General features: G+C 38.4%; 3 protein-coding genes across 3 annotated transcripts in view; all 3 read right to left on the bottom strand.

Annotated features, from left to right (window-relative positions):
* Positions 1–3,231, bottom strand: part of dipk1b (divergent protein kinase domain 1B) — an 11,987-nt gene extending 8,756 nt beyond the window's left edge. The window contains exons 1-3 of the mRNA XM_032540091.1: positions 3,179–3,231; positions 838–932; positions 305–386 (exon numbers count right to left, since the gene is read on the bottom strand). The gene's annotated coding sequence lies outside the window, so the exon portion shown is untranslated. The remainder of the gene's footprint in view (positions 1–304; positions 387–837; positions 933–3,178) is intronic.
* A 1,596-nt stretch (positions 3,232–4,827) lies between these two features.
* On the bottom strand, positions 4,828–7,871 carry mrps2 (mitochondrial ribosomal protein S2). Its single transcript, XM_032540092.1, has 4 exons — positions 7,674–7,871; positions 7,283–7,399; positions 7,059–7,179; positions 4,828–5,558 (listed from the first exon to the last, which is right to left on the bottom strand). Exons 1-4 carry the CDS (start codon positions 7,810–7,812, stop codon positions 5,012–5,014), a joined length of 924 nt encoding a protein of 307 aa, XP_032395983.1. The 5' UTR covers positions 7,813–7,871; the 3' UTR covers positions 4,828–5,011.
* Positions 7,872–8,985: 1,114 nt separating this feature from the next.
* Positions 8,986–19,229, bottom strand: ppp1r26 (protein phosphatase 1, regulatory subunit 26). Its single transcript, XM_032540088.1, has 2 exons — positions 18,935–19,229; positions 8,986–14,413 (listed from the first exon to the last, which is right to left on the bottom strand). The coding sequence occupies exon 2, from the start codon at positions 14,340–14,342 to the stop codon at positions 11,085–11,087; it is 3,258 nt and encodes a 1,085-aa protein (XP_032395979.1). The 5' UTR covers positions 14,343–14,413; positions 18,935–19,229; the 3' UTR covers positions 8,986–11,084.
* Between the last annotated feature and the right edge of the window lie 8,042 nt (positions 19,230–27,271).

Here is a 27,271-nt window from a genome sequence, read left to right as displayed (position 1 = left end):
AAACATTAAAACATGTAATAGAGACTGTAAAAAATGGATAAAGGGAATAGAAAACAGTACATTACCAAAGTGCTTGTGCGTTTTGTGCAAGTACTTCTAATTCTGCAGTTTGTTTAACAGAGTGATTGTCGCGGGGACAGAACTGTTTTTGAATCTTGTAGTTCTGCTACCGGGAACGTCTAGCCTCCATCCAGAAGGGAGATCCTGAAGTTGGACTGCAACGCCTCAAGGGGCATGCGGAACGAGAGCCAAGGAAACGCAGGAGCAAATAATCTGCAAATGTCAAGTCTGCATGAACTCTCACCTTCCCGAGCACCTCTGCTGCAGCTCCACTGCTCTGTCTGGTCCATCAAAAGATGAACACTGGTCCTCTATATGATGAAGACCTTGATTAGAAACAATCAAAGCAAAAATGTTAACTGTGTTTTGGTCCTACTTCTTGGTTTTCTACCTTTCAAATTGTCTTAATAGCTTTAAATATGGATGTACTGCACATTTATTTTCTTTTTCCAAACTAAAGAGGACTATTTGAAAATATAGATATGTCATAAAAAATAAACAAGACAGGCAAAAACTGATTAAGTGCAACAAAAGTGTACTCAAAGTAACTCAGGTTTTACTCAATGGGAATATAGCAACATTTTTGGTAAACTCACTAAGTATCTGGCCCGGTTCCATACCCAAAGCCCACTAAGCATGGCGAATTGAGTAATCGTGAGCCAGTCTCTTACTGTCTGCCCACTTATTGCACAACAGAGACACTGTAGCCAGAGTTGCGTCTCAAGGGGCAAAAATCAACCCTCATGCAATCTGCAGAGTATAAATGTTCGACAATACCAGTTATCATTCTCTGAAACGCAGTCATCTGAGATCAGCTTTCCTCATGGGGGCAAATCCATGCATCTTCTCTCTCTGTGTCCGTGCACGTATACCTGCAAGAATGAGAAATACATCAGGAGACAAATGCTAATGTTTACAAGTATTCCCATACAACATCATAACCAGCAAAATCCATTTTACATAACAAAGATTGTCCATTGGACCATCAATATTTGCTATTTATGAGACGGAGCTAAAGGCCACATCCATAAATGAGAAAATAATTCACCCATTATGTACAATCTTCTTAGGCCTCTACTGACTAATAGGGACTAAATTAATAATTTAAATCCTAATTCATCACAAATGACAAATAATGATAATAATGACAACATGTTGCTGACATTTTATTTCCCACTACATCAGAATCAACTTTATTGGCCAGATTTGTGTAAACAAACAAGGAATTGGACTATTCTTTGGTCTCAAAGTACACCACTCACTTAACATATAAAAAACAGAAAGGACAGAAAGAAATATAAAAAAATACTGTACATAAAGTATGACAATACAATAGAATTTAGAATTTTTTTTGGGGGGGGGGGTGTCGGTACACGATCCGTCCTGCCTGCACGATCCGTTCTGCGCATGTGCATTATGTTCGCGCACGCGCACATGATAATCATGATGTACGAGGATTTACCAGGGATTTACGGCACTGCACGATCCGTTCCACAGTAGCCGTCTGCTGTTAGCCTCCACCGGAAGGCTAACGTTAGTTTAGCTAACAGTTAATTCGGCTAACCGCTAGCTGAGACAGCATGTTTAAGACCCTCAATTATATGTGTATTATATAACATAACAGCGATATATATAATATATAATAGTGGTTACGTCAGTTCTACTTTACTTGTGCTCATTTAAAACACAATCACTCAATAATTGTCTTTATTATTACTGTAAAGTCTTAAATTAGCTGTAGCTGCTTTCCCCACTGTTTAGTTTGAGTAACTGTATTGTAGACTGAATCAAAGCTAGCGGTTAGCCGGGAAGCTAACGGCGGTGGAGGCTAACCGTCCTCTTAATACATCCATGAGGCTAACGGCTAACCGCTACAACTATGACAGATCGTGTACTGATATATTAGCTAAGAGAACGGTTAGCCTCTACCGGGAAGCTGAGCTAGTTAGCTAACAGCTATTTCGGCTAAGGGCTAACAGGTTGATTCAGCCTAAAAAACGTTACTCAAACTAAACAGTGGGAAAAGCAGACACTGTTAGCTAAACTAACGTTAGCTTTCCGTGGAGGCGAACAGACTTTCTTTAACGTCTATGGGAACAGATGTGCAGTGTCGTAAATCCACGTTCATCTGAAACATCTGGCATGGGCGCGACGATTAATGAGCACTAGCAGAAGAACCGATCGTGCAGGAGGGACGGATCGTGTACCGACAGGGGGTTTAACTTTTTCTAACTCTGCGACGCGCACATACGGGGAGCGGATCAGACAGCGGAGCAGCATCAAACATAAAATGCGGAAGTGCTAGTGCAGCTTCACAGTTGAACTGCAAAAATAAACTTTCCACGTGCCGTCCCTGTCGGGAAGAGTGGGAGGCGGAGTGCGCCGTCTGCAAAGCTACTAGCACGTATGTTTCAGTGTCCAATAAAGGGGCTGGAGATCTCAAAGCTCACATGGACACCGAAAAAAACTTATCCATTACATTGAAAATTTACATTTAAGAGATGTTTTAGTGGAAGCTGTCTATTCATAACCTTATTTCACATGTATTTATTTATTTGAAAAGAGAGCTATTATTTTGTTACAGATTTTTTTTTACATAAAGTTATTTTTGTACCATTGAGGCATAGTAAAGCAGGTGAAGCCTGACTGAATTTGTGTGTCCAAACCGTGTCGAGTGTCCTCTTTTTTGGAAATCAAAATACGGTCACCCTAACACACGGGGACATTTCTCCCTACTGAAAATTAAGAATAAAGTGAATAAAGTAATGTGAAACTCTTAATTTGTGATGCGCTCGTGAACATGAACTTGCTGAACAAGCTGACACTAAAATTAGCCTGTTATTTATACCATGTAGCTAAGGCCAAGAATGAAACTATTACCAAATTGCACGTGGAACAAGCATTTATCTGAAAGTAAACCTCGACTGTCCCACTGTGATTAAAGTTGTACAAATATTAACATGACACAGCTAGGTTAATGTAAGCAGACATTCAGTGTTTGAAGTCTAGCTATACACGTAAAACTGGTTATTTCCTATCACCTAATAAAATACAACGGTTATGACGTTATATGCTTTAGTCACATATTCCCACCATTAATCCAAAAATTGCCACTCACCATTTTGTCCTTCCAGCACTTTCCCTCTGCTGGTCAGATGAAGTCAATACCGGATACCATAGACAGTTAAAGATACAGGAAAACTTGATGTACAACTACGGAATCCGAGAGCGACCAAACCTTTTCGCGAACCGCCAAAGAGGACTAATAGGCTGTATAATACCGCAATTAACAGTGAATCCCTTGAAAATGTTCTAATTAGTGATGTTGGCATTAAAACAATTTCCCTTTTAACTAACTAGTTAAGGAAGGGACGTTATGGAAGACACGTGCATAAACTATTTGTTCAATTCCAATTCAGCTGAGTTTGACTCTAACCACCAACTTATGTCTGCAGTGAAAAAGCTAAATAGCTTTATGGTATAAACTAGGACACTAGAAACAGTAGTAACTGTTTAACAGAAATGACTACATTGCAGTCAAGATGCATGTTTTCTATAGAAATTGCTTTTAAAGTAAATTTTTATAACGTTCTGGAGAACAGTACTGCACATCTTTGTCCAAACACCATTTAGCTAACGTGCCATTATTCGTCCAAATTGATAGAAATGTTACATGCCTACATACATTATGTTCACATAGACTGCAATACAAACTGGAGCTTCCACGATTCAAAATCAATAAAAGAAAATCATTTTGGAGCTATTTTGATAGACAACTGTTTCAGTAAATTTTCAAGCAGAAATGCTTACATTCTCAGTTTCCATGTCCTCACAGGAGATATCCTGCTAGTTGGTTTATCTTTGGGTTTTAAACTGTTAAATTAAACCAGAAACTTCAAGATGTAAGGTTGGGGTCTACGAAATTATACCTGGCCCTAACAATTTTAAAGTATTTTAGTATTGGAAAGTATTTTAAATGTTTTTTACAAGTCTTCCCGCAAGCATTCATAGCATGTTGTGACATGCTGCAGCACATTTAATAACAGTTTATAAACTACCATTTCAGTCTGCTTCCACTTACCGAGTTCAGGGTTTTCCAAAAGTTGTGCCAACATGGCCTCAAGGATGCACCACAGTAGGGCTGTGAAATTAATCTGAATTTTAATCTTGATTACGATTTCGGCTCCTAATGAATAGTAATAATAAATAAAGAATAATGGAAAAACGGTTATTTTGCAAGTAAACTCTTATTTTGCCTTAAGTTCCGAATGAAAGCTAAAATGTTAAAATAGGAACATTTCACAGTTCAAGGTGTTTTCGCGGTTCATTTATTAAACTTTTCCCACTGTTTTTAAGTGCAGTTATTGCATCATCTTTCCAAAAGTCAATGAGTAATTGTGTTAAATAATTGTAATTTCAATATTGACCAAAATAATTGTGATTATGATTTTGTCCATAATTGAGCAGCCCTACACCATAGTGTCAAAAAAGCTGAACATTTTGACATAAGGCGAAAATTAGAAGGCAACTCGGACACTGTGAAATCAGGGATTTAGTTATTATTCATCTTATATCCAACAACCTGAATCCAGTAGCAACACAAAGTGTAGTCTGATTTAGTTACGATGTTACCAAGAGATACGAATGTTCTGTTAATAGTCTAGATAATTTCAGTCCTTGTCATTGTTCGGAGCCAGTGGTTTAAAACAGTTACATTTGGACAAACTAATGTAGGAAAAAGGTTAAATTAGAACAAGAAGACCATGACACAGAAACAGAATTCAAGAGTAACATACACACAGCTTTAGTCTTAAAAAAAAGACACCATTGTGGCCTTAGCGCAAACACTAGCATCAGATTATGAAGGGGAGAAGTAGACAGTTTGGACTTAATTTTTTTTTTTTTAAACGCATTTTTTAATATATTGTCTCTTATTTAAGAATATATTGTGTCACGAGCTTGGTGTGGAAGCTGCTGACAGGCCATGCAGTAGCTCCATCTGTCTCCTTTTGTCCTTGGCACGGTTGATAGTCATCTTGAATAAGCGGCAGTACATCTCCACGGCAACTGGAGTGTCGTCATTCCCAGGCACAGGGTAAGTCACCAGGCTGGGGTTGCAGTTTGAGTCCACCACGCCCACTGTGGGAATGTTCATCTTTGCTGCATCTCGGATTCCAACATGAGGCTGAAACACATTGTTGAGAGTGGAAAGGAAGATGATGAGGTCGGGTAAGCGGACGCCGGGGCCGTACTGGATGGGGGCGTTGGTGAGTAGGCCGCCCTGCCAGTATCGCGTATGGGCGTACTCCCCGCAATTGTTAGCAGTGGTCTCCACCAGATGGCAAAACTGACGCTGGCGGCTGACAAACAGTATGACGCCGCCACGATACGCTACGTGGGCCGTGAAGTTAAGGGCTTGCTGAAGGTGCTCCACAGTCTGGTCGAGATCAATTATATCTTGGTCCAAACGGCAGCCATAGAGGTAAGGCTCCATGAGCCTAAGAAAAAGAGAATTCAATTTAGGTTTAAACAAAATGGTCCCAGCAGCCTACTGTGCTTCAAACACAGCAGTATAATAGTGACTTACTGATTTGACAGCAGTCACTCTATCACACCATATTCTGTTCTGCTCAGTTTCTTTGCCGTGGTAAGCTGAATAATGCATAAAGTTGGTATCGATAATTCCTCAAAAGTCCCGTTATGCATTTTAATGTGAAAAAAGGCAGTGGTAGGGCTTATTGTGGCATGGTTTAAATCTTTGTTGAGTGTAATTTTACATTTCCAACATGCAAATTGTTCTATTTATTTATAATGTATAATTTATACTGTAATTACACCTATACATAGCCATATTCTACTGCTTCTCATACTAATCATCCTGCACATACACTTATTCTTACTCTTGTTACCAAGCTGCACATATCTATACATATCTGTCTATATGGTTCATACACACTATCAATATTTATTCAGCTTTTTCTTATTATATCATCTGCTAATGCACTGCATATACCTATATTATTCTTACTACTCAGTCAGTGCTACTACATTGCACATTATCTGTACATATTTTTCATACTACATATCCATAGTTATTCTGCTCTTATAACATTGCAATATATTTCTTGTCCTGCCTATGCACCACATGTCTGTACTTTGTATATCTATACTTTTGCACCTCTGGTTAGATGCAAACTGCATTTCATTGTCTTTGTACTCGTACTAGAGCCCGACGAATACAGGATTTTTAAGGCCGATGCAATACAAATATTTGGTTATTCAAAAATCTAATATATATATAATTTTTTAGAAATCCAGAAATGTGCAACAAAACAGATTTCCCTAACGACCTGCCGATATATCGTTCGGACTTTAACTTGTACACTGCTCAATGACAACAAAGTTAATCTAATCCAAGCCGAATTAAAAGAGAATCTTAGGAAAACAATGTGTTAAATCATAAATAAGTCACTTTGGGCAACCAGAGTGACAGGAGTGCTGTAGTTTACAGGACAGTGTGTAATTGTACATTGACTTTTAGTTAATAATAATAATTTATTTGACAGGGACAGTGTACATTAATCAACATTGCTGTAAATGCACCAGAATTAGCCAAAAGGCTATTTTTCATCCGTTGTCCCTGGACAGATCTTAAAATTGTCTCCCTAAAAAACAACAACAAACAACTAGTTGTTCTAGTTTAACTCCAATACACTGGATCTGGTCACCTAAAATCAGTGTAAGTACAGACTGCATTGTGTATTATCAGGTAGAAATCAATTTTGCAGTCATTTCTCAAAAAAATGGTCCAATTTATCACTTAGTGTATATTGTACAACAATATACATTAAGTGATTAACGTGTTTTAATGGTACGTGACTGAAAATTCCAAAACTCAATGTCACTACATAGTGTAAATCCCTTTCTGGCAAAGCATTAGAACAACGACATATATTAGTTGAACTGTTGATGACCTGTGTGTGAATGTAAACACCAACCTGTGCCTGCAACCCTTTTTATGGCCCAGATGCACTCTGGCGTCGAACAGGTCTTTCACCGAGAAGAGCTCGGACACACGGAAGAAGTCCGGCTTTTCAAGTGGCTGGTTTATTATTTTTTCTGTACGTAGAAGAAATAACATTGCTGCAGGTCTGGACAAAACCAACAATGACATAATTTACCTCACACACACTCCTGCTAGTTTAACATTGGTTCAGCTTACCTGTAGCATCATCAATTTGGATTTGGGCTGATCTGATAGGCGCTGCGGTAGAATACTGGTGTCCACCGCAGGGGTGTCCGACTGTAACAAGCTGTGAGCGTCGTAGCCCCCAAAGCCCTAAATATCAAACAAAATCAACATCGGGTTTTAAGCATCTGACATCAACATGTAACAAGCGAACACTGCTAGCTAGCAGTATTCGCTTGTTACATGTTGCTAGCTTGCTAGCTACAGGCGTTAGCTGGAAACTGAATGGCTAATTTGTCAGAAAGGATTACACGTATGCCACAACTGTTACACGTATATATAAAATTGTGTTCCATGCACCCAAAATTTTCAGACGACAACGTTGTTCTGTCGGGCAATTTAAAAGATAATTTAGTGCAGATACCTCTAGTCAGAGTCCGGGCAGCCATGCTTGCTCGATTACCACAGAAGGTCAGCAAACTGCGACTGCGTGTGTAGTTCATTGACTGTCGTAAAGTTCCGTTCCGTCGTGACAGTTTTCCATAATAAACTACAAAACCCATGACGCTATTATTTTTAACTATACAACTTTATTGAAAAACATATGAAACACAACTAACATTAACGATCTCGTGTTTAGCTAAGACAAACGAGTAACTAAAAATAAGTCCTGCTATAGAACAAATGTTTGGCTATAAAGATGATACGTGCAAAAACAACATTCGTAGTATCAAGAAGAAGCACATGGTACAAATAAGCAAATTTAACTTTCTTCCATGTATATTGTTAAATCTCCTTAATAATTAACTTAACATTATAAAACAGGACACAAACATTTTTCTCCACCTAAAATAAATGTTCTGTAAAAAAAGAAGAAAAAAAAAGGCCAAAATCCAAAATATTAAATTAAGACTAGCTTGCAACATGAAAACCAACAGCAAACCTTAGATAAACAAGCATGCACGTTTAATTAATTAAGTTTTATTCTGTTCAGCTGTGGTGACTGGGTGCATCATTTTTCCTGAAAAAGATGAGAATCATTTAAGATGAATGGGTTTTTATTTGCGTGATCACACACTGTGGAGACAAAACCATTCTGGTCCAACCACACACACATAGGGTTACCTGTTGACCGGAATGAACTGAAGCTTTCTTTTGACACGTTGCACAGTCTTTCTCTGCAATGGAGCCCTACTGTCAGAAGGTACTCCCTGCAAGCATTGTGTAATACATATTTCACACTCTCTGGATATGGACAACTTTTTACAAACAGCCAAATAAAATAAATAAATAAATAAAAAAAAGTTGGTGAGTTTATCTGATGCGTTACTGAATAGCGGTCTCCATCATAAAGAGATACATACATCAACAATGGGAAACTGCTTCAAAAGAATCATGTTTCTACATAATTGTACCTTCTTGAATTTTTTAGCAGGGTATCTCCTGTTGAACATCGTGCTTCTCTCCTCTGTGGTAAGAGCTATGCAAGGTATGAAGGTGATGCCAGGATCAATGGCACTGGACAAAGACCTAGGCAAGGCAGAGCAGGACACAGATCAGACCAATGCCCATGGATGACTTCATTCTGTAGTAATTCACACCAAAGTCCATCTTCAAGCCAGTCAATGTATCTTGTACCTTCCTTGTTACTTTAACCAGGATGGGTGTTAGTGACACTGTGATGCAGTGAGTGTTACTATTATACATTATTAATGAGAAAGACCCATCGTTGTTCAGATTTCCATCTTTATTACACTGATGCACTTAAAAAGACACAGCAAAAGTTTGTTTTTCCTGAAAGAGAAAAAAAGGAAAAAAAGGAACACTTCTTACAAAATATTTACAAAACCTGGCAATGCACAGCATGTTCAGTAACTCTTTTTTGATAAACGAAAATAAATAGCCTTTTCTTTGACATAGGAAATTCAAGAAAACGTCAACATTACAAAGAAATGAACACACTAAATATCAAGTTTAGCGAGACAGAGAGGAATATTCTATAAGTAGCTTCTGTGGAATCTGGAACAACACTTTAGTCATAGAGGTAATAGGTCCAAGACTGTTAGAGTGGCTTGCATCAACAAGTGAGCTTTAGATTTCCATCAATGGGTTTAAACTATACAATGGGCTAAGACCCTGTGTCTGAAAAACATATGTTGTAATCAAGATGTAGTATATCGCCATAGTAGTTGATAAAGCATTGTTCCAATACCAAATGGTGTTTTGCTCAAAAACGGTGACTATTAAGGGTCTAGATAAAATGCGTTTTGAAAAAGTGCACCCTGGCATTACTCTTTATGTGCAAAAGTTAGAAAGGCTATCCTCAATCTGTGGATGAGGTGAGAAGGTCATTTTTTGAAATCAGAAGAACCCAGATTAAGAGATTAAGCAGTGTTAGGTAAATACATAAAGATGTAAGATAGGGAGGGATAAGGTGAGGGGTGTAGTAGAGACAACGACAGAGTGGCTCCTGTTTGCTGGACCTGAGTAGGAAGGTACTACGTGGGGAGGAGAGAGTAGTGAGTGGCCTGTCGACACACAATGATAAATACAGTACATGGTTGGCAGGGTAGCATTTGGCCAGATAAAGTCATGATGAACTGTATCATGCTAGATAAGTTGAAATCTGTCTGGTCTTTTTTTATAATAAATCTAAAAAAAAATAAGCATTTAGGAGAATTAGCATATCTTTTGATAAATGAAAATGCATTTTATACATTTTTATCTTAGCCATACTGCTCAGCTCTAAATGACATTTTCCCAATTTCCTAACATAAAACGCTAGGCTGCTACGAAGGCTAATTTTCATTATTGAGTACTTATTTCTTGGATCAAGGGATTCATCTTCGCCAACAGTCCAACACCCAAATAAATTCAAATTACTATCATATAAGACAAAGCAAAGCAGCAAATACTCATTTTTGGAAAGCTGGAAACAGTTTGGCATTTTTACTTGAAAGATGCCTAAAACTATTTGATTATCAAGTTAGTTGTTGATTAATTTTCTGGCAACGGATCAATTATTTCAGGTCTAATAGTGTTTTACATGCACAAGTCGCTTTTCTGTTTCAGTCTAACCATTTAAGTAATGGTACAACCTGTGTAAAATGTGTCATTTTGATTTCCTGTACACCACGTTTTGGTGTACAGTATAATGGATCTAATCCTAAAAGACAGCCTATGTTTTGTCTTATGGCTTTTATTAAGATACCTAATGAAGGAAGTAATGGAAATGTATTACATCAACAATAATGTTTAACTTTTGCACATAAAAGGACTTCTTAAAGTAAACCCACATATCACAGGTATATTCTGTAAGATTAAATAATATCAACATGTATTTTTCTGATTAACATTGTGTTGTTGCTCCTGTACTTTGAAAAGATACATCCAAATCTTAAGCACTTTGTCTTAACCTTAAATCTTTATTTTGTCACATTGAGGTTATTTTTCTTGGTCACTTCTTTTTACATGAAATATGAAAGATATTTAGGATGATGTTATTTTCTGCAAGAAAGTATTCTGCATTTTGATGGTGGTACAACTCATGCTGTCTGCCTCTTGCACCAACATGTCCCTGTATTGCTTTTCAAAGGTTTGACGATATGAATGAACCTCAGAGCACAAAAAAGATCTTATGATGGTGCCATTGTTACATAGCAGTATAAATGTACAAACACATTAGAAAATAAAATGCCTGTTGTATCGTATCAAACATTCCCTTCGAGCCTATAAATGAATCAGCTTGTTTAGCATTCTAATTACCAGCAGGGCCAGAAATTAAGAAAAGAAATTAATTTATGGTGCTATGGGACATAAAGGCCAAAGAAAATACTTACAATGTGGAGAAGCCCTGTGTCTTCTCTGGATTTCTCCTGCTGCCTGACTGACAATCTGCCTCATCTATAAATTCTTCCTCTTTTCTTTCAAGATGCACTTCTTTATCCTCTATTGTCATGCTCTCGCCTTCTCTTTTTTTCTCACTTAGCAAGTCTGCGCTCTCTCTTCCCTTACTCCTTTCCCTGCTTCGAACCTGGACATGGTTGGTCCTATTAGATTCCAGTTCGATAAACACACTCTTGTCTTTAGACATATGCACCATGCTCTCTGTCTCTCCTTTCATAGGGCACTGAGACCTGTGGCCGGGCACAAGGCTCCGTGCAAAGGACATCCTTGGATTCATCCTGGCAGTAGACATAATATTCAAAACAGGGGATCTGGACGTGATATTTACATTTGTCTCTGTAGAGCAGGTAAAAGATCCTCTGCTGGTCCTTGCAGAGGACCAAACAGTGACTGGAGTCTGTGATTTGGGCCCCCCGCTTTGATATGGTGGAGTTGCTGATGCCGTCTCGCTGACTTTAGATGAGGTGATTTGGAATGGAGTTTGACTGAAAGTCCTAGTGTCAGTCGGGGGGAGTCCAAAGCTCTGGCGCCACTTCATCGACTCAGAGCGAGAAAGCGCAATTTTAGGACTCAAAACGGGCCAAACTCTCTCCGTCTGAGGGATCGCATCCTGGACGACACTCCTACCAATGCTAGGCCTCCTTTGCTCGGTTCTAGCAGCCCCGGCCCCGTCTGCCGGCTCCAGAAGACTGGGGCTCCTGGACTGGACTGAAGACAGATGCGATTGTGCACCAACGGTAGAAATGTCTGGCGGCAAACTCTGTGGTAATGGAAAAGGCTGACGACTCAAAGGAGATTGTCCAAAGAGAGGACTGACACTTGTTTTTGGAACTTCAGCCAGCTGATTTTCCTGTTTGATGTCTTCAACTTGAAGTGGGGTACAAGCCACCACAGTACCGTTCCTCAATGCATCGCCATCTTTACTTTCCTCTGCAGTGGAAACTTTGGCCTTTTCAGCCAGAAACCTTCTGATCTCCTGCTCAATGCTATCATCGCTGTCTACTGAACTGCTGTCTTCCTTTATCTCAAGAGCAGTCTGGGTATTGTGCGGCAAAGGGGGGTCTTTACCCCCGGCTGCTGTTTCACCTTCATGCATGTCAAGCTCTTTACTCTTATTAGTTTGTTTATGTTGTGAAACACCCTTTTTACTTGATCCAGACTTGTCTTTTATGTCATCCTTACTCTTTTCTACTTTTTTCAAAGGATTGCGCTTGGAAAAAGGATCCGGTTTCAACTTCTTGGTCTTTAAAGCAATTCCCAGCAGTGTTTCTTCATCTTTGAGGCTCATCCTTGATTTCCGCTTTAAGTCTCTTGTTTTTTTCTTTGACTTCTTTTTTGTCTTGAGCAGATCTTTTATGGCGGTATCTAGGTCCTCATCACTGTCAAGTGAGCTGCTTTTGTCTTCACTTTGCTCTGTCTTGCATAATCCAGCTATAGGGTGTGTTTGACTTATCTGGGAACGTACCAATGGGTAGGGTTCTTTTTGATGCTCAGGTAAAGGTTTAGGGGCTGTGTCTTTAACATTGTTATCTGGCCTTGACATGTTAGAAATGCTACAGTTTTCCTCCTTTTGTTTTCTTCTCTGTGTCAAAGACAATTTTTGAGGTTTCTTTTGGGTTGCAACTTCCTTTGCTTTCCCTGGTTCATTTATACTTTGAGGCTCTTGACTCGTAGCAGTGGGTGGCTGTTTGTGCATTTGGGCCTTTTGCTCAAGAAATTTCCTGATTTCTTGCTCTATCCCTTCTTCACTGTCAATGGAGCTGCCATCACTTTCTTCATCTGGGCAGTTGTCTGGAGGTGAGGATTGCAAGGAAGATTCAGTGGGGGTACAACTGCTAAGGCCAACACTATGATGAAAGGCCCCTGGCATAACAGTTTTTGAAATGTCCAGTATTGCCTCAGCACACATGAGCTCTGCGGTTGTATTAGCCTTTGGAAGAGCAGGAGTAGGTTGCTCTTTAAACCCCTCTACTTTAAACATAAGCAAACCATTTCCTTTACCCTTCAAGCTCTCTGAAAGTGTATTCTTGGGTATGAGAACAGACGAAGCAGGAGGTTGAACACATTTCAGTTCTTTCTCTGCTCTGGTCTTTTTCTTTCTCAGTCTGTGTTTCTTCATGTTTTCCGTGCTTGTACTTCCAACAGCATGTATTAACGACTTAGCAATGGGATTTTGCTTGTGTAATAATGGCTTCAGGACGCTCTTCTCCTTCAGTTGCTCAAGCTGGTAGCTGCGGATAGCTTCTTCAACACCATCATCGCTAGTGGAGTCGGACTCCTCTTTGAGTGCAGGTGGATTGAATATTTCCTTTTTGTTCTGCTGCTCCTTTTTCTCTAATTGGAATCTTTGAATGGCCTCCTCAATGCCGTCATCACTACTGGAATCATTTGAGTCTTCCTCCACCTTAACTGTGATCGGGGACTTTACTTGGTTGAAGAGGCTGATTGTTTTAGAGGGGCTCTTTGTCTGCCCTCTGGACAAAACTAAACTTTTAGTTGATGTACTTTTATCAAATGTCTTAACCGTGTCATCATTTAGGGATTTAGGGATGCTTTTGTTATACTTTTGTATAGGTAAAACAGCTGGTGGTGAGGGAGTCTCAGCATTCACACTTTTTGAAAACTCACTACTGGCAATCAAAAATGCATTGCTGTCAGTGTTCTGTTTGGAAACCTCCTCAGGGGCAGGTGGGCTTTTCCTGGCAATTTTGGATGATTGCAGAAAGGTGGTGAAGCATGGTTCTGCCTTGCGTTTGTGATCATCCTTTTCCTTCAGGTATTCCAGTATTGCCTCCTCAATTCCTCTGTCCACAGAATCATCGCTGTCTGAGTCACTGCTCCTGTGGTTGTTTGGGGAAGAAACATATGCCTGTTGGTTTTCAGTGGCACCTTTAGTATTGGACTTGGCTCCAACATAAGAACCCACAGCAACTTTGCGGACTTGGGGATGACCTTCCTGTCCTGCTGGCACATTTCCCTCGATCTCGTCGCCCATCTCGAGTGAGGATTGGGTGCTCCTAAGACTCTCTATGATCATCTGGACCTTATCTGAGATAGGTGTGCCTCTGGTGGACAACTCAGTGTCCGAGTCATTGAAGCAAATTGGAAGGCTATAGCCTCCAGGTGGGCCACATGTTCTCCATTCTGTTTGCGTCACTGCGACAGGAGGTACATTCATCAAGTACATTCTAGTGAAGTGACGTGAGGCCCTCGACCATTGGAGTGCAGCTGCCTCCGATCACAATCCCATTGCTCAATCTAAGAAGAAAACAAAAACAGAGCAACAGTGAACAACAGATCAAACTGCACTGATAATTAAAGCCACTATGTTTATACTTTCTTCGTGAATAATCCATCAAATTATTTTAATGGAATACATTGTTGTTTGTTCTGTGTCCACATACTAGATCATTATGGAAAACCTGTGAATGATGTCCATTATGCCATTGGAGTATTGCAAACGGATCCATACGAAAACAATTGTCTAAATGACATCCAAATTTACATTTTGTCCAACCATGTACAGACACTTTAAATTGGCAATTTGTGTCAGGGAGATTTCAGGATAGTTTCAGGTAGCGTGCTAGGCGACTTCCACTGACAACCACCAACACACATTTAGAGAATATAAGAGCAGCAATAGAAAACAGATTCATTTTACAATAACTGATTAGTTTATTTATTCTATAAAAATGTCAGAAAACTGCAGAAAATGCCCATCACAATTTCACAGAGTACAAGTTCATGTCTTCCAATTAAAGCCCTACCAATAATGGTCAACTGTCGAGAACAGCCTAAATGGGGCAAACCTAAACCTTTTTTTTTGTACATAAACATTTTTGATAAGATTCTCTGGCATTAGTTTCTTTTTTTTAAACCAAGATGTGTTCCAAGTGGAACATTATACAACTGAAAAATAACCTTGCATGAGCTCTCTGGTAGACAAAACTATGTAACAGAAGAAGTTGTAAATTACCTCTACACATTTTCAGTATTTATGTACAGCAATTTCTTGCCACTTTTCAGCTAACATATACACAGATAGCGATTTATTCCCAGTGAGCTACATTATATTAGTCTACATCCAGTACTAATAGCTTATACATTACTTGTTCAGCACTACATAGCTAATATTGTCTCTGATACTGTATTATTATACCTTTTTTTTTTTATACGTCCCTGTTGTGGATCTCTAACCCTGACAGAAAGTACATTTGTAGAGTTGTTACTGAACATTTCATTTTGTCAGTTGCCTACTATCTGACATCAGGATCAAAGACAATATTTCTTCGCCATGCACGTCAATTTTCAGCTTTCACCAAAATATATGACTACTTGCTCATTACCTCTTCCAAAACTCCTCTTACCCTACAGTCTATCAGAGTGGTTAACAGATGACACCCAATCAGAATACTTATCCTTGTAAACAGCTACACATCCTGAATATGCAGCAGAATAAGCAACGTCAGTGCTAGGCTGCCATCCTGTGGAGGAACTTGACGTGACCACTCTGCAGTACTTCATTGCAGGCTGTATGTTCTTGTGCAATGGCGCTGCATGGTTCTAGGATACTTTGTTTATGATTCAGGGGTGCAGGACTTAGTGCTTATTTGTGGCCAAAGTGATGAATTTCTGGAGGTTTTAAAATTACTGTGTGTGCAGTAAGTGCAATGCCTGCCCTGTTTTGGTCCCATTTACCGAATACCACACATAATTTCTAAGACAGTTAATGTAAGTCAAGTGCATAAAAGTGATTTCTCAGTTATATTGCAATACGGAACAGTATCACTGCTGGAAATCTGGTAAAAGTGAAAGGAGGCAGTGATGCTGGAAGACTTAAAAACCACTGAAAAAAGTATTCAGGTACATTTTTTTTCCAGATTGAGGGGCAAAATGGACTTCATTAAGACTGAACAAATAGCCCCAGGTCTTTGAGGTAGATCCAGATTTGTTGGAGCATGCCTAAAACCCTAGGGCTGCCCATAGCCAGATCAACCTACAAGTGGACCCTGGGGAAAATTATAAATCAGAGATTAAAAGTAACTGTATGGTGTTTAAATTGAGCCGTGGTAAGCAAAATTGCAACCAAACAATAAAAGTATTAAAAGTTGACTTTAACACCCCTAGAAGACAGGGCTTTAGCTCAATTAAAATATGGTGCATATTACCACACAAACTTGCAATAGATCATATTGCCGCAAAGTAATTGCCACACAGTGAACATAGGGCGGTCAGGGCCCCTGAGGATCTGGGCCCTGGGGGCAGTTGTCCAATTTGCCCAGTTGGTAATCCAGCCTCGAGGCTGCCCTCAAGCTGGGGTTGGAAAGTTAACCCTTGTGTTGTCTTCAGTTTCGGGACCCTCTCGTATCCCTTGAGTCAAATTAACCCGCGACTTATGTAGGTTTTTAAAAACAATTCTGAAATAAAAAATCTACTTCATAATCTATTGATAAATATTGTCTTTATGTCAATTTCAAAAAATTGAGATAACATGTTTAGGGAATGTAATCAGTTTCTATAAAAACAAATCAAAAAAGAAAGTGGGATTCGTTTTTTGGCATTAGGTTATAATTTATGTTAAAAGTCCACTGTGGAAAAAACATAAGTGGTCATATCCAGAATAATTTTCTGAATTGAGTCAGGAATACATGTTTATCACAGAAAATAAGGTAAGGCCATTGATTTTAAGGAAGAAAAAATGTATACTGAAATGGGTCAATTTGACCCAAATACCATGCGAGGGTTGAAATCCTTTTATTGTAGCCCAAATAATACAAAATGAAAAAGTATTCCACTCCACCCTGAAATGTAATGACTTTGCAGACACATTGTCACAATATATGATTGGGCGTATTTGTTTCTTACATACACCCTTCGAATTGTTACGGTTAAGATAGCGTTGCAGTAGGAACTTAAGTTACAGGTTGTTGTGGGTAGTCCATCCATTTATTAAAGAGCACCCAGAGTGTCAGTGGTAGGCTAACAGCAGTGCTTTGATAGAAATGTGCCCTCTAATTACTGTATCAATTCCCTCAAATAAAAAGTGTTAAGTGATCATGTTTATCCAATTGGTCCTTGTCCCCTCAACACTTTTTCTTCAGTTTTAACGCTACATTGGATGTTGTTTAAGCTCTCATTGATTGACAGATTTGACAGTGTGCACATATCCGACTGTATAATGCAATACAGAGTAAATATGGAAAGTTGTCACTTTGTGAGCAAGCTGAGCTGTTGGAGTTAAATCACTGATTGAATTAGTATTTAGGTCTTTAATGCAAGCAGAGCTCCAATATCAGAATTTAAAACTTCAAGTTCTTAGTAAAGTTAAAGAAGTACATTATCGGATTTAAAGGTACTTCAATTATAAAAAAGTAACTTGAATACATCAATATGTAAACAGAACTTTAATAATTAGGCTGATGAGGGTGTAGTTTATTTGAACAACCTTATATGTATGGAAAACATTGCACCATATTTTACATTTTTTTTAAATTGATATCATACTCCAAAGTACTAGTAGCATTAAACGGGAAATCCTCAATATAGAAGTAACTTTAACTAAACGTCTTTATGGTAGGCCTACTTGACCAAACGCACTGTTATGGAAGGTATAACCAATATGATGCTATTTATTTATTTATTATTTTCTGTTAAACATATTTCACAATGAGTTCAGCTTGTTTGTTTGTGCCCAAAATTGGGTTACTGCATCAGGGAGATATCTAAATCATGCAGGCCATGTAGCTGACGAGGAGCAGGGTTGGAGACTGACGAGCTGCAGTCATGAACCTCATGCAAATCTAAAATGTTACTTCAGGTACCCGCCAGGCTCCGTAGAGAATGGATGTTCATGTGGCACCTGACCTCGACTATCAGACATCTCCAGAGACAAACCGTATAACATCTAGCATTGTACCTTCATTAACGAGCATGCTTAAAAGACTTTTAACGTTACCCAGTCGAAAATCTATGCAACAGCCTTTGCTAGCCTACGTACATTAAGCCAAATGTATCCTCCCTTCCAACTCAGTGTGCACCCTGCAGGGGAAATGGGCAACTCGACTACAGCCTGACATCGAGAGACAACATGCCCATCACGTTAATCATCCTCTTCAGTGATTATAACATGCTAAACCTTGTAGAAAAGTGCAAATTACTACAGGAAACTAGGATGGGTCATCAAAGACGACCCGCTAAAAGACGCCGAGAATTACAAAAAACGAGCTAAAAACGTAGCGTAGTCTTGGAACTTTGTTTGACATATGTGTACAAAGAAAGTTTCAACCGACACGCCAACATTAGTGGGTAGAATTTTTCTGTAAAACGTAAGTAACAGCGTTTTGCGCTTTTCCTGGTCGCAACACAGAAACCCCGGCTGTCCACGTAACCCTCTAGCGGCACGGACCGCATCAATGCCCGGCGTGCAGCGTTAGGAGACTCCGCAGAGCAACCATGTTTCTTGGTACCGCGGCCATGGTTGTCAAAACCCTCGATATTCGGTCGATAACACCGCTAAACTTAAGTATTGTCCGTTGACACTTGTACATAAAACAGGATGGTTACATGTTTGAGAGAAATATACGGGATGGTGTGAAACATTGGAGGGATAACCGTGACTAGTCGGTGACTTGAAAGACACAGGCGGGCCTCCCGGCTGCTGCAGCCCGGCATTTTCTCCGGCAAAGAAAGCCTTTGTATTGAGCCACAGCTCACCCTCCTAGTCTCGGCTATTTTCCATACAGCTACAGCCACAAAACACAAGCCACAAGTTTAACTCACCTTGGCATGTCACAAAATGACCGCTACAGTAAAAGTGTGTTCCTTGCTGCGTTGATTTAAGATGTTAGGAAAGCCGTCGTTGAGATACTTCGGTGTCCGTCGCCAGCTCACTAACCGCCTGAAGCTCTCGCCGTCGAGTTCCCCTCCGCACCAACTGCCGGGCGGACAAGCTTCCTGAGTCCAGCCAAGCATGGACCCTTTCAAATATGGCATCGGCACTTCCCCGGAAAATATATAGACTTACGTTTATATTCTACATTATTACATTACAGAACCCAGAGATGTCTATTACATATATTAATGCTGCATTAATAAACAAAAACAGGCTTTTCCGGGAACACTTTTACTTTTAATAGTAGGCTTGGCCTATCACATGTGCCACAGTTGAACTATCATACGCCTTATTATTTGAACGTTTTATTGACGGCAGAGTAGTTTGATGAGTTAAGAGTCTATTTCTAATTATTAGACAACTATATAAAAAAAACTATGTTGGAATAGCCTACACTCCTTTTGTAGCCTATATGTTTCAGTTGTGATTGGTTCAGATTAAACTTCACAACTGCTTTTAATTTGAGAGATTTTCTGTAATATCTTTATTATACTTCTAAAACAGGCAAGATGGGACTATGGTTACATCCAAACAACACCACCTTTAGAGAGAGTATCCACTTTATGTTTAATTCCACACAATGCAGAAATTGATATTACAATCAAGATCCAGGAAAATTGATTATCTTTTGCATTCTCTTCATCAGTTAAGGTTCACCCACTGTGACTTCAATGAATATGTGTACTATATACAAGGTTTACAAAAGCAGATATACAATAACCATAACATTTGAGAACATTTTACATGCTCCATCTTACATTTCTTCAAAAAACAACATTTTTCTAGTCTGTCAGGTTTGTTAATTCACAATTTTTACTTTGTAAGATATTAATCTTCAGGAAAGGTCTATGATAGGATGCAAGAGTCTCTCACTAACTCAATATAACTTTTTTTTTTAGAATGTTGCTCTATATGTTATATAGAGGTTAAGCATCTCATTGCAAGGAGGTATTTTGGCAGATTGTGTGCTGTTGGAAATGTCAACATATCAGTAATAAAAAATAAATGGAAATGCATAAGAGACCCTGCCAGCCCTTAGCCTCAATACAACCAACACAAAAACGGATCCGTAACCAAATTTGAATTTACCAATATAGGGATGTAAAATTGTGTTAATAAACTGTTGGTGAGGGATAACAGGCTCATTCACAGGACAAGGTGTTCACAGTGATGCTTACCTGTTTGATATTAAGTCACTTGTGATGCAAACCTCTTAAAATACTGTTTCAAATGGCTTCTGAGCTAAAAAAAATACCTTAAGTTATTTAACATTAGCTGTTTACACAAATTAAGTAATTTGAATTTGCGACCCCAAACTGTCACAAATTTAGACATCAGCAGACCTGAATGAACCCATACGATATACTGTATATTATAAATGTTCTCTCATTAACCCTGAATGTAGTTAATAGAAGCTTATCTTGTGTATAGTTGAGTTTACAACAATTTACAGTTAACCGTATATATATTTTAATATAGAAAATGTTCGTGAAATCAAACAGGACCAGTGCATCTAACCCATAGATAGTAGTACAACAATAGTCTTGCCCCTGTTTATTGGAAAAAATATTTTAAACTTTTACAGGTTTTGGAAATAAACTTTCTTCAAAATATGTTTGGATGGTCATCTTGACATTATAACTTTTTTTAATCATTATTAGGCCATAATATATGTCTTGAGATAGGACGTTGCTGAACATGTTACATTGAGAAATGGGAATACAATTGTGGGATACATTTCTGAAAAAGGATTTTTATTGTACATATTCATTGTATTGTACATACTGTAGTGTGTAACCTTGAATAAAGCAACAAGTGAACACACATGTCCTTATAAGGCCTATAAGTTACCAGTGTTCATATTTTGAAGAATTGGAGGGATACAAAACAAATACTGTATCTCAGCTTTGACGCCCTGCACTTTACTATTAGGATGTATGTGATTTAGGATTGTTGTCATGGTTCTGCACATTACCAGTGCCACTCTCGTTGGCACAGATTTCTTCGCCTTACTGGAGCTCTGAGTCATGTTCTATTGTTTCGGATGGAGTATGCTACAGTGTACAAGGTTTCTTTCCAGGGTTGTTCTTCCGATTCCAAGAAGCAACACTGCTTCTCTAGAGGCAATTAATCCATCAAAGTGTCTGGCCATTTGCCTTCTGTAAGTAAACATCCTGTTCTGTTAGGCCCTGAGTTTGCTGTTCGACAGTCAGTGGAGTGTGGTTAATATTTGAATCCACGGTACTAGTTTAAACCAGCATTTTCCATATTATTTGTGGTAGTTATGACAGCTTCTAATTTTAGGGATGCAACCAACTGTTTGCTTCATTCATGTGAAAACAAGTCAATATAACTTCCCAAAGCCTAAGGTAACGTCTTCAAATGTCTTGTCAAGATGTTATTTTCAGCAAAATATACAAATTCTTTCATTTGCGACTGAAAACCAGAGAATGTTTGAGAATTTTTTTAACTTTTTTTTATTTATTTTTTTTACTAATTTTGTCTGAAAAATGACTGAAATGGTTGCAGATGAATTGACTAATTGTTTCAACTCTTGAGGATATCTTTCATCTGTCATTCTTAAACGTTTCATGTGGCGGTATATATATATATATATATATATATATATATATATATATATATATATATATTCTATATTCTGCCCCTGTTTGGTGTACTATCTGGTTGAATATGAGCTTCTCTTCATTTTAACACAAATGTAAAAATTATAAATTTTTAAGCATTGTTAGTTACACCTCCCATGACTTTTTGATAGCATGCTATATCTGTTATTATGCTGGTAGCTGGGGGCTTGTACGTGTAGCTCAGTCCGAGTCGCCATTGGTGGCTCAGTAATTGCAGGTCAAACTAATTTAAGGCTGCTAAAACCTATACTTAGCGTAGTAGTTTATGGCTAATGTACTGTTGATGAGTACATTAGTTACTCTAATTGTAGATTGGAATTAAACAAGCTACTAAAAGTAATATACACTGTGACTTTTGTCATGCAGTGCAATGAATCACACAATGAGAAAAAACATTTCCCAGGCCTATAACAGTTTCAGTTCACCTTTGACATTTCACTGAACTTCTCCAAGATGGCGAGCCATCATCCTCTCCACACATCTGCTCAACCTCATCTCCTATCTTGATTTGGGACCCGGCCCGTGTGTTTTACACTAACAAACATACAAATCAATCAAGACAAGGTGGTTCGAAATGAGATAGTCACTGTTACACTTTAAGTTGTCATCCAATGCACATCTATTAATCAACATAAACAACATAAAATCACTGGTAGGACAAAGAGGGAGTATATGTGATCCTGTGAATCCGATTCCCAATAAGAAACACTAAAAGGGAATTTGCCTTGGTGGTTGTTGCATACATAAACAAGCCAACATATTGAATATTAATATGAAAATAAACAATACACAAAAACAAATGCATACAAACTAGGTGTTTAAAATAAGTGGATATGATGTGTGTGATATGATTCAAAAACAGCCATTTACAGTTTGTCTTCTGATACTGTAATGCAGCAAGCACAAAAAACAGATCAGGCAATTTTGTAAAAATTGTATAAAGTTATACTGCCTGTATAAACATTATTTATGATTCCCATAGGTGCTAAACAGATGGTTGCTATGGTACGCTGCCAATGAGTGGCTCCATTATGTTAATCACACTTTTATAGTTAGAGATATTCAACAGTGCATACAGAGTGAGTTTGCAAAGTCACTTAAATATTGTCTACTGAATTTGAGAGTATATTCACAATAGATAGAAACACAGATAATGCGTTGGAGAGTTAGGTTACAGTTACTTTTCATTTGTTAGTTTTTTTTACTGGCCTTCCTTTCAACTTCTTGTATAATCAGCCAAGGTGAAACACGAATGAGAATGGACACAATTGTAGAGATCAGTGAAAAAAGAGGCCTGGGAAAGGTGCAATTGGTGGTTAATGGCCCTCATCTTGCACATTAACCATTAGCGGTAATGACTCATTAGACTTCCCACTGGAAAATGCTTTTTTTTCTTAGTTTTTTGTTGTTATAGTTCAATAAGAGAAGCAATCCGACTTTGGCTCTCCTATAATCTATATACAACTGATTTGAAAAAAGTAATGGGAGGCCTTTAAGGGTGCTTTCATCTGGCAGTCAACATCAGCCTGTCCCTTCAGACACTTTTGTGCAACCAGAAGAAAGTATTGAGTACAAAGAGCTACTACAGTAACTACACTGTTCTAAATGCAAACCGTATACTCTATTCTGTTTCACTACAAAAAAACAAAGCAATTTGAGCGGCACTAATGGTAATGTGACTAAAGCAGTTGGCCCCATTTCCATGGCGGCACAAAGACTGGCACAAGCTACACTACAACGTATTGGTATGTTCCTGACCTTGAAATGCACTTTGCCTGGTCATTTGACATTTTAATTTGTATGCAAATGAAGAAGTGGTGGGGTTAGTTCATGGTACTTGGTGATAATTGAGTCTGACATTGAACTGGGACTAGACATCAGAGGACCATGTCAGTCTTCAGACCAACATCTCTTATTCGATAAAAAACAAAACAAAAGGCATGATGGAAATACAGATCAGTCTGTCTGTCTTGCTTTTCCTGCTGCTCCTTTTCCTGTCTGCTGTAGATGCGTAGCCATGCAGGCACAAAAGCCAAGTGAAAAAAAGAGGTTCAGCACCATGGACAGCAACCGTACTCACTCCAGACTGGGATGGGAAGAATATGGGAACATTTGAGATAACCACAGAGCTGAATTCAACTTCAACAACCAAAACACATTATATGTATCCTTAAGGCCTCAGCATGTTGAGGTAACTGTTGCTGCTGCTAGCAATCAGTGTAATAATGCTGCTAAATACATAAAAGGGGTGGCAGTAGCTCAGTCCGTAGGGAGTTGGGTAGGGTTGCTGGTTCAAGTCTCCGTACGGAGTGTGGATTGGTAGCTGGAGAGATGCCACTTCACCTCCTGGGCACTGACAGGACCCCCCCCCCCCCCTAATATATTTAGTCCAGTCCAGCCCACTCACTCTGGCATCTCTCCATTTGTGCATGTGTTTTTCAGGCCTGTAGTAGTGATTAGTAGTGAGAGAGAGAGTGTAAATTGTAATTTCCCCACTGGGAATCAAACAGTATAAATTATAATGAAATTATTATAAAAGGCTAGGCCATCTAGTTATTTTAGAAGAAGGCAATCAAACACAGATGCAACTTGACATTACAGATGACTTGTGCTGACTTGAATTTTTCTTTTCGGGTCTTGATAGCTAGCTAAAACACCACAGATGTACAGACTGAACAATAATACAACACATCCATACTTAAAGGTGGGCAGCTACTGCTTTAGCAGATTCCCAATGTGGACTGTACCATGAAAGAATAGTCAGTCATCAATGTTTTTTATAAAGTGCCAACAAAAAGGAAGCAAGATGTACTGGTTCATAGAAAAAAGAAAATCTAGAACAGGCTTTCTGGACAGGCCATGTATTACAACCAATGGTAGCATTATTCTAGAAGAGTTCAAACTGCTGTCTCCTTACCAGATCCGGGGGAGAGCATAACAACTACCCTTACAAACTGCTCTTACAAAGGAAAAAATGTAAGTGAAACAACATCCTGCAAAGCTGTATTGATTCCCAATGCTATTTAGAAAAACAGAAAGTAATACAGGGATTAACCTTGAGAAACACAACACATGATGCGCTACTTAAACACACAGGTTTTATCTGGAGGGTTGTTACTAAACCACTTCGTGGCCTTGTCAAATTTGGGTCGCAGTCACATAATAAAGCAATATAACTTACTCTTGCTTACAATACAAAAAATGAATATTTCAGTAGCGCCCCTCTATAAGTCTGGGGGCTGGTGAACATAGACATAAGAATGTGTCTTATTTTTTCTTTTCTTTATATTTTATATTGTTTCTGGAGGAACAACAGGACGAATTGATGAATCTGAGCCAGCCATTATGTACTAAAAGACAGCAAATTGATTCCTTTTTAATTATCTATACATATAATAAATTGTATACAGTCTGTGTTATAACCAGGAATAGAAAAACATATGGGTTATTCTACAGAGGTAATTGCAGCCCCATGAAGCAGTCATTATAACCTTTTATTATTACATGAAAACCTTTCCATCTGCTGCATATTTTTGTAAAACATCTAATAGCAAGTTGAGAGTTGAGGAGACATTCAGTGGTGTAGCAGTCATAGTTGCTGAACGTTGCTCCTACAGGGGGCAGCAGAGACCCACTGTGGTGCTTTTCTTGGTTCAAATGAGAGAAATGTAGTTCAGTTACCGCCTTAATCACAACATGAAGTTCAATCATACTTTTGTCTGCTCTCATCCTGCATCCTCTTTGTAGAGGAGCTTGACAACCTGATATGATGGCTGATGTTTATTAACCAAAATGAAACTGATCCAGAGCTCGAAATGTCACTTGGCAGGGCCATTATTTTTGTTAATGTGCCTGTCAAATACCAAAAGTGCACGTCTTGCTGGCAAGACGTGTGCACATGTGGTACGGGAAAAGAAGATTCTGCAAATACAAATGTAGGCCGACAAGCAATTTTTGCCATGTAACTGTACAGATGAGGGTTTCAGGTGTCGGCTGATACTTGTAAGTAGACCTGTCAGTTTCTGCTGTTTCTTTCTGTCCTCCCCTGAAAGACGAGCTTGTTGAAGCAGCGATTGGTGAAGAAGTACAAGGAAGTGAAGTAACGTTACAAAAGGTACTGATTTTTTTTTTTTTTTTTTAACAGTATGTTTATTGAAATTTTCTTTTACAAGACAATTCACAAAGATACATTAACACTTAGTTCCCACCCCAATACAACCGAACACAACGCTCTCTTCACATTTAAAGAATAAATTACAAAGACAAGAAACCAAATATACATTACTGTACTTTACACACGAAATTTACATTTTCCAGCAAAACACAATAATGGAAAGGAAAATAAAAATAAACAATCCAATCTATTAAAGAATAGCCCTACTTCATAGTTACACTTCTTGTAAAAAGTGATCAATATTATTGTTTTTAATGTAGTGAATAAATGGCTTCCAAATTTCTTTGTATACATTCATTTTGTTTTTAATAAAATATGTTGTTTTTTCCAAAACCATGCACTGTGCCATGGACCTAATCCAAGCTCCAACAACCGGTGGATCAGACCTTTTCCAGCTAAGAGCGATCATTCTTTTGGCTTGCAGTATAGCTAGATCTGTAAACGTACGCTGTTGGTGGTTTAGCTTAATATTTTTTGGATACAAGTGTAGCAGGATTGTTTTTGCTTCTAGAGGAATATTCAAGGATATAATTGTCTTTGTAATATTGATCACTTTTACCCAAAATTCTCTAATAATGTTGCACTCCCAAACACAATGCACAAATGTTCCTTGGGCTTCTCTACATTTAAAACATGTATCAGGCACATTTTTATTAAACTTATTTAATTTGACAGGAGTTATATAAGTCTGCATCAACCAGTTATATTGAAGTAGTTTTAAGCTAACGTTATCTGACTGTCTCTGAGAGTATGTACATATTTGTCTCCATTCATCCTCAGATATTTCCTCTCTCAATCCGACCCTCCATAATTCAAGTTTTGGGTTAGATGATTCAGTAGACCCTGATACAAGCCAGTTGTAAAACACTGATATTAATCCTTTATTATTGCATTTTTTCGTAATTAATTCCTCCAAGGAAGAAAGTACTGGCAAGCTTAACAATTGGTTCTGCGCAGATAGAACAAAACTCCTTATCTGTAAATATTTAAAAAAATGTTTTCTTGGAATATTGTAGTTAGTAGATAACTGCTCAAACGACAAAAGGTACTGATTTTAACCCAAACCACAATCATTTTTCTAAACTTAACTAAGTATTGTTGTTGCTTACCCTGTGAATAACGTGTTTAAAACCACAACCGTTACATTACGATATGAGGGCTGAAAACACACCTATGGGTTGTATTTCCTGCCACCGCTAATTTATCAAACGCTTTTATGGGTCGTATTAATGTATGGCCTTTTGGTTTTAGGACTTGTTGGAAGAAAGATAAGGCACATCAATATTTCGTCGAAATATTAAGAGGAGACAGGGGAAAATGACTGAAGCAGTAAGTGCTTGAGGTTGACATATAGGCTGTAGAGAGAAGGAGAGCTAAAAAAAACAACCTCCAATGACAATACTGCA

The sequence above is a fragment of the Etheostoma spectabile genome, chromosome 16 (assembly GCF_008692095.1).
Source record: "Etheostoma spectabile isolate EspeVRDwgs_2016 chromosome 16, UIUC_Espe_1.0, whole genome shotgun sequence".
Classification (NCBI taxonomy): domain Eukaryota; kingdom Metazoa; phylum Chordata; class Actinopteri; order Perciformes; family Percidae; genus Etheostoma; species Etheostoma spectabile.
Note: the sequence above shows the minus strand (reverse complement) of the source record. Positions and strands in the feature narration are given on the sequence as shown.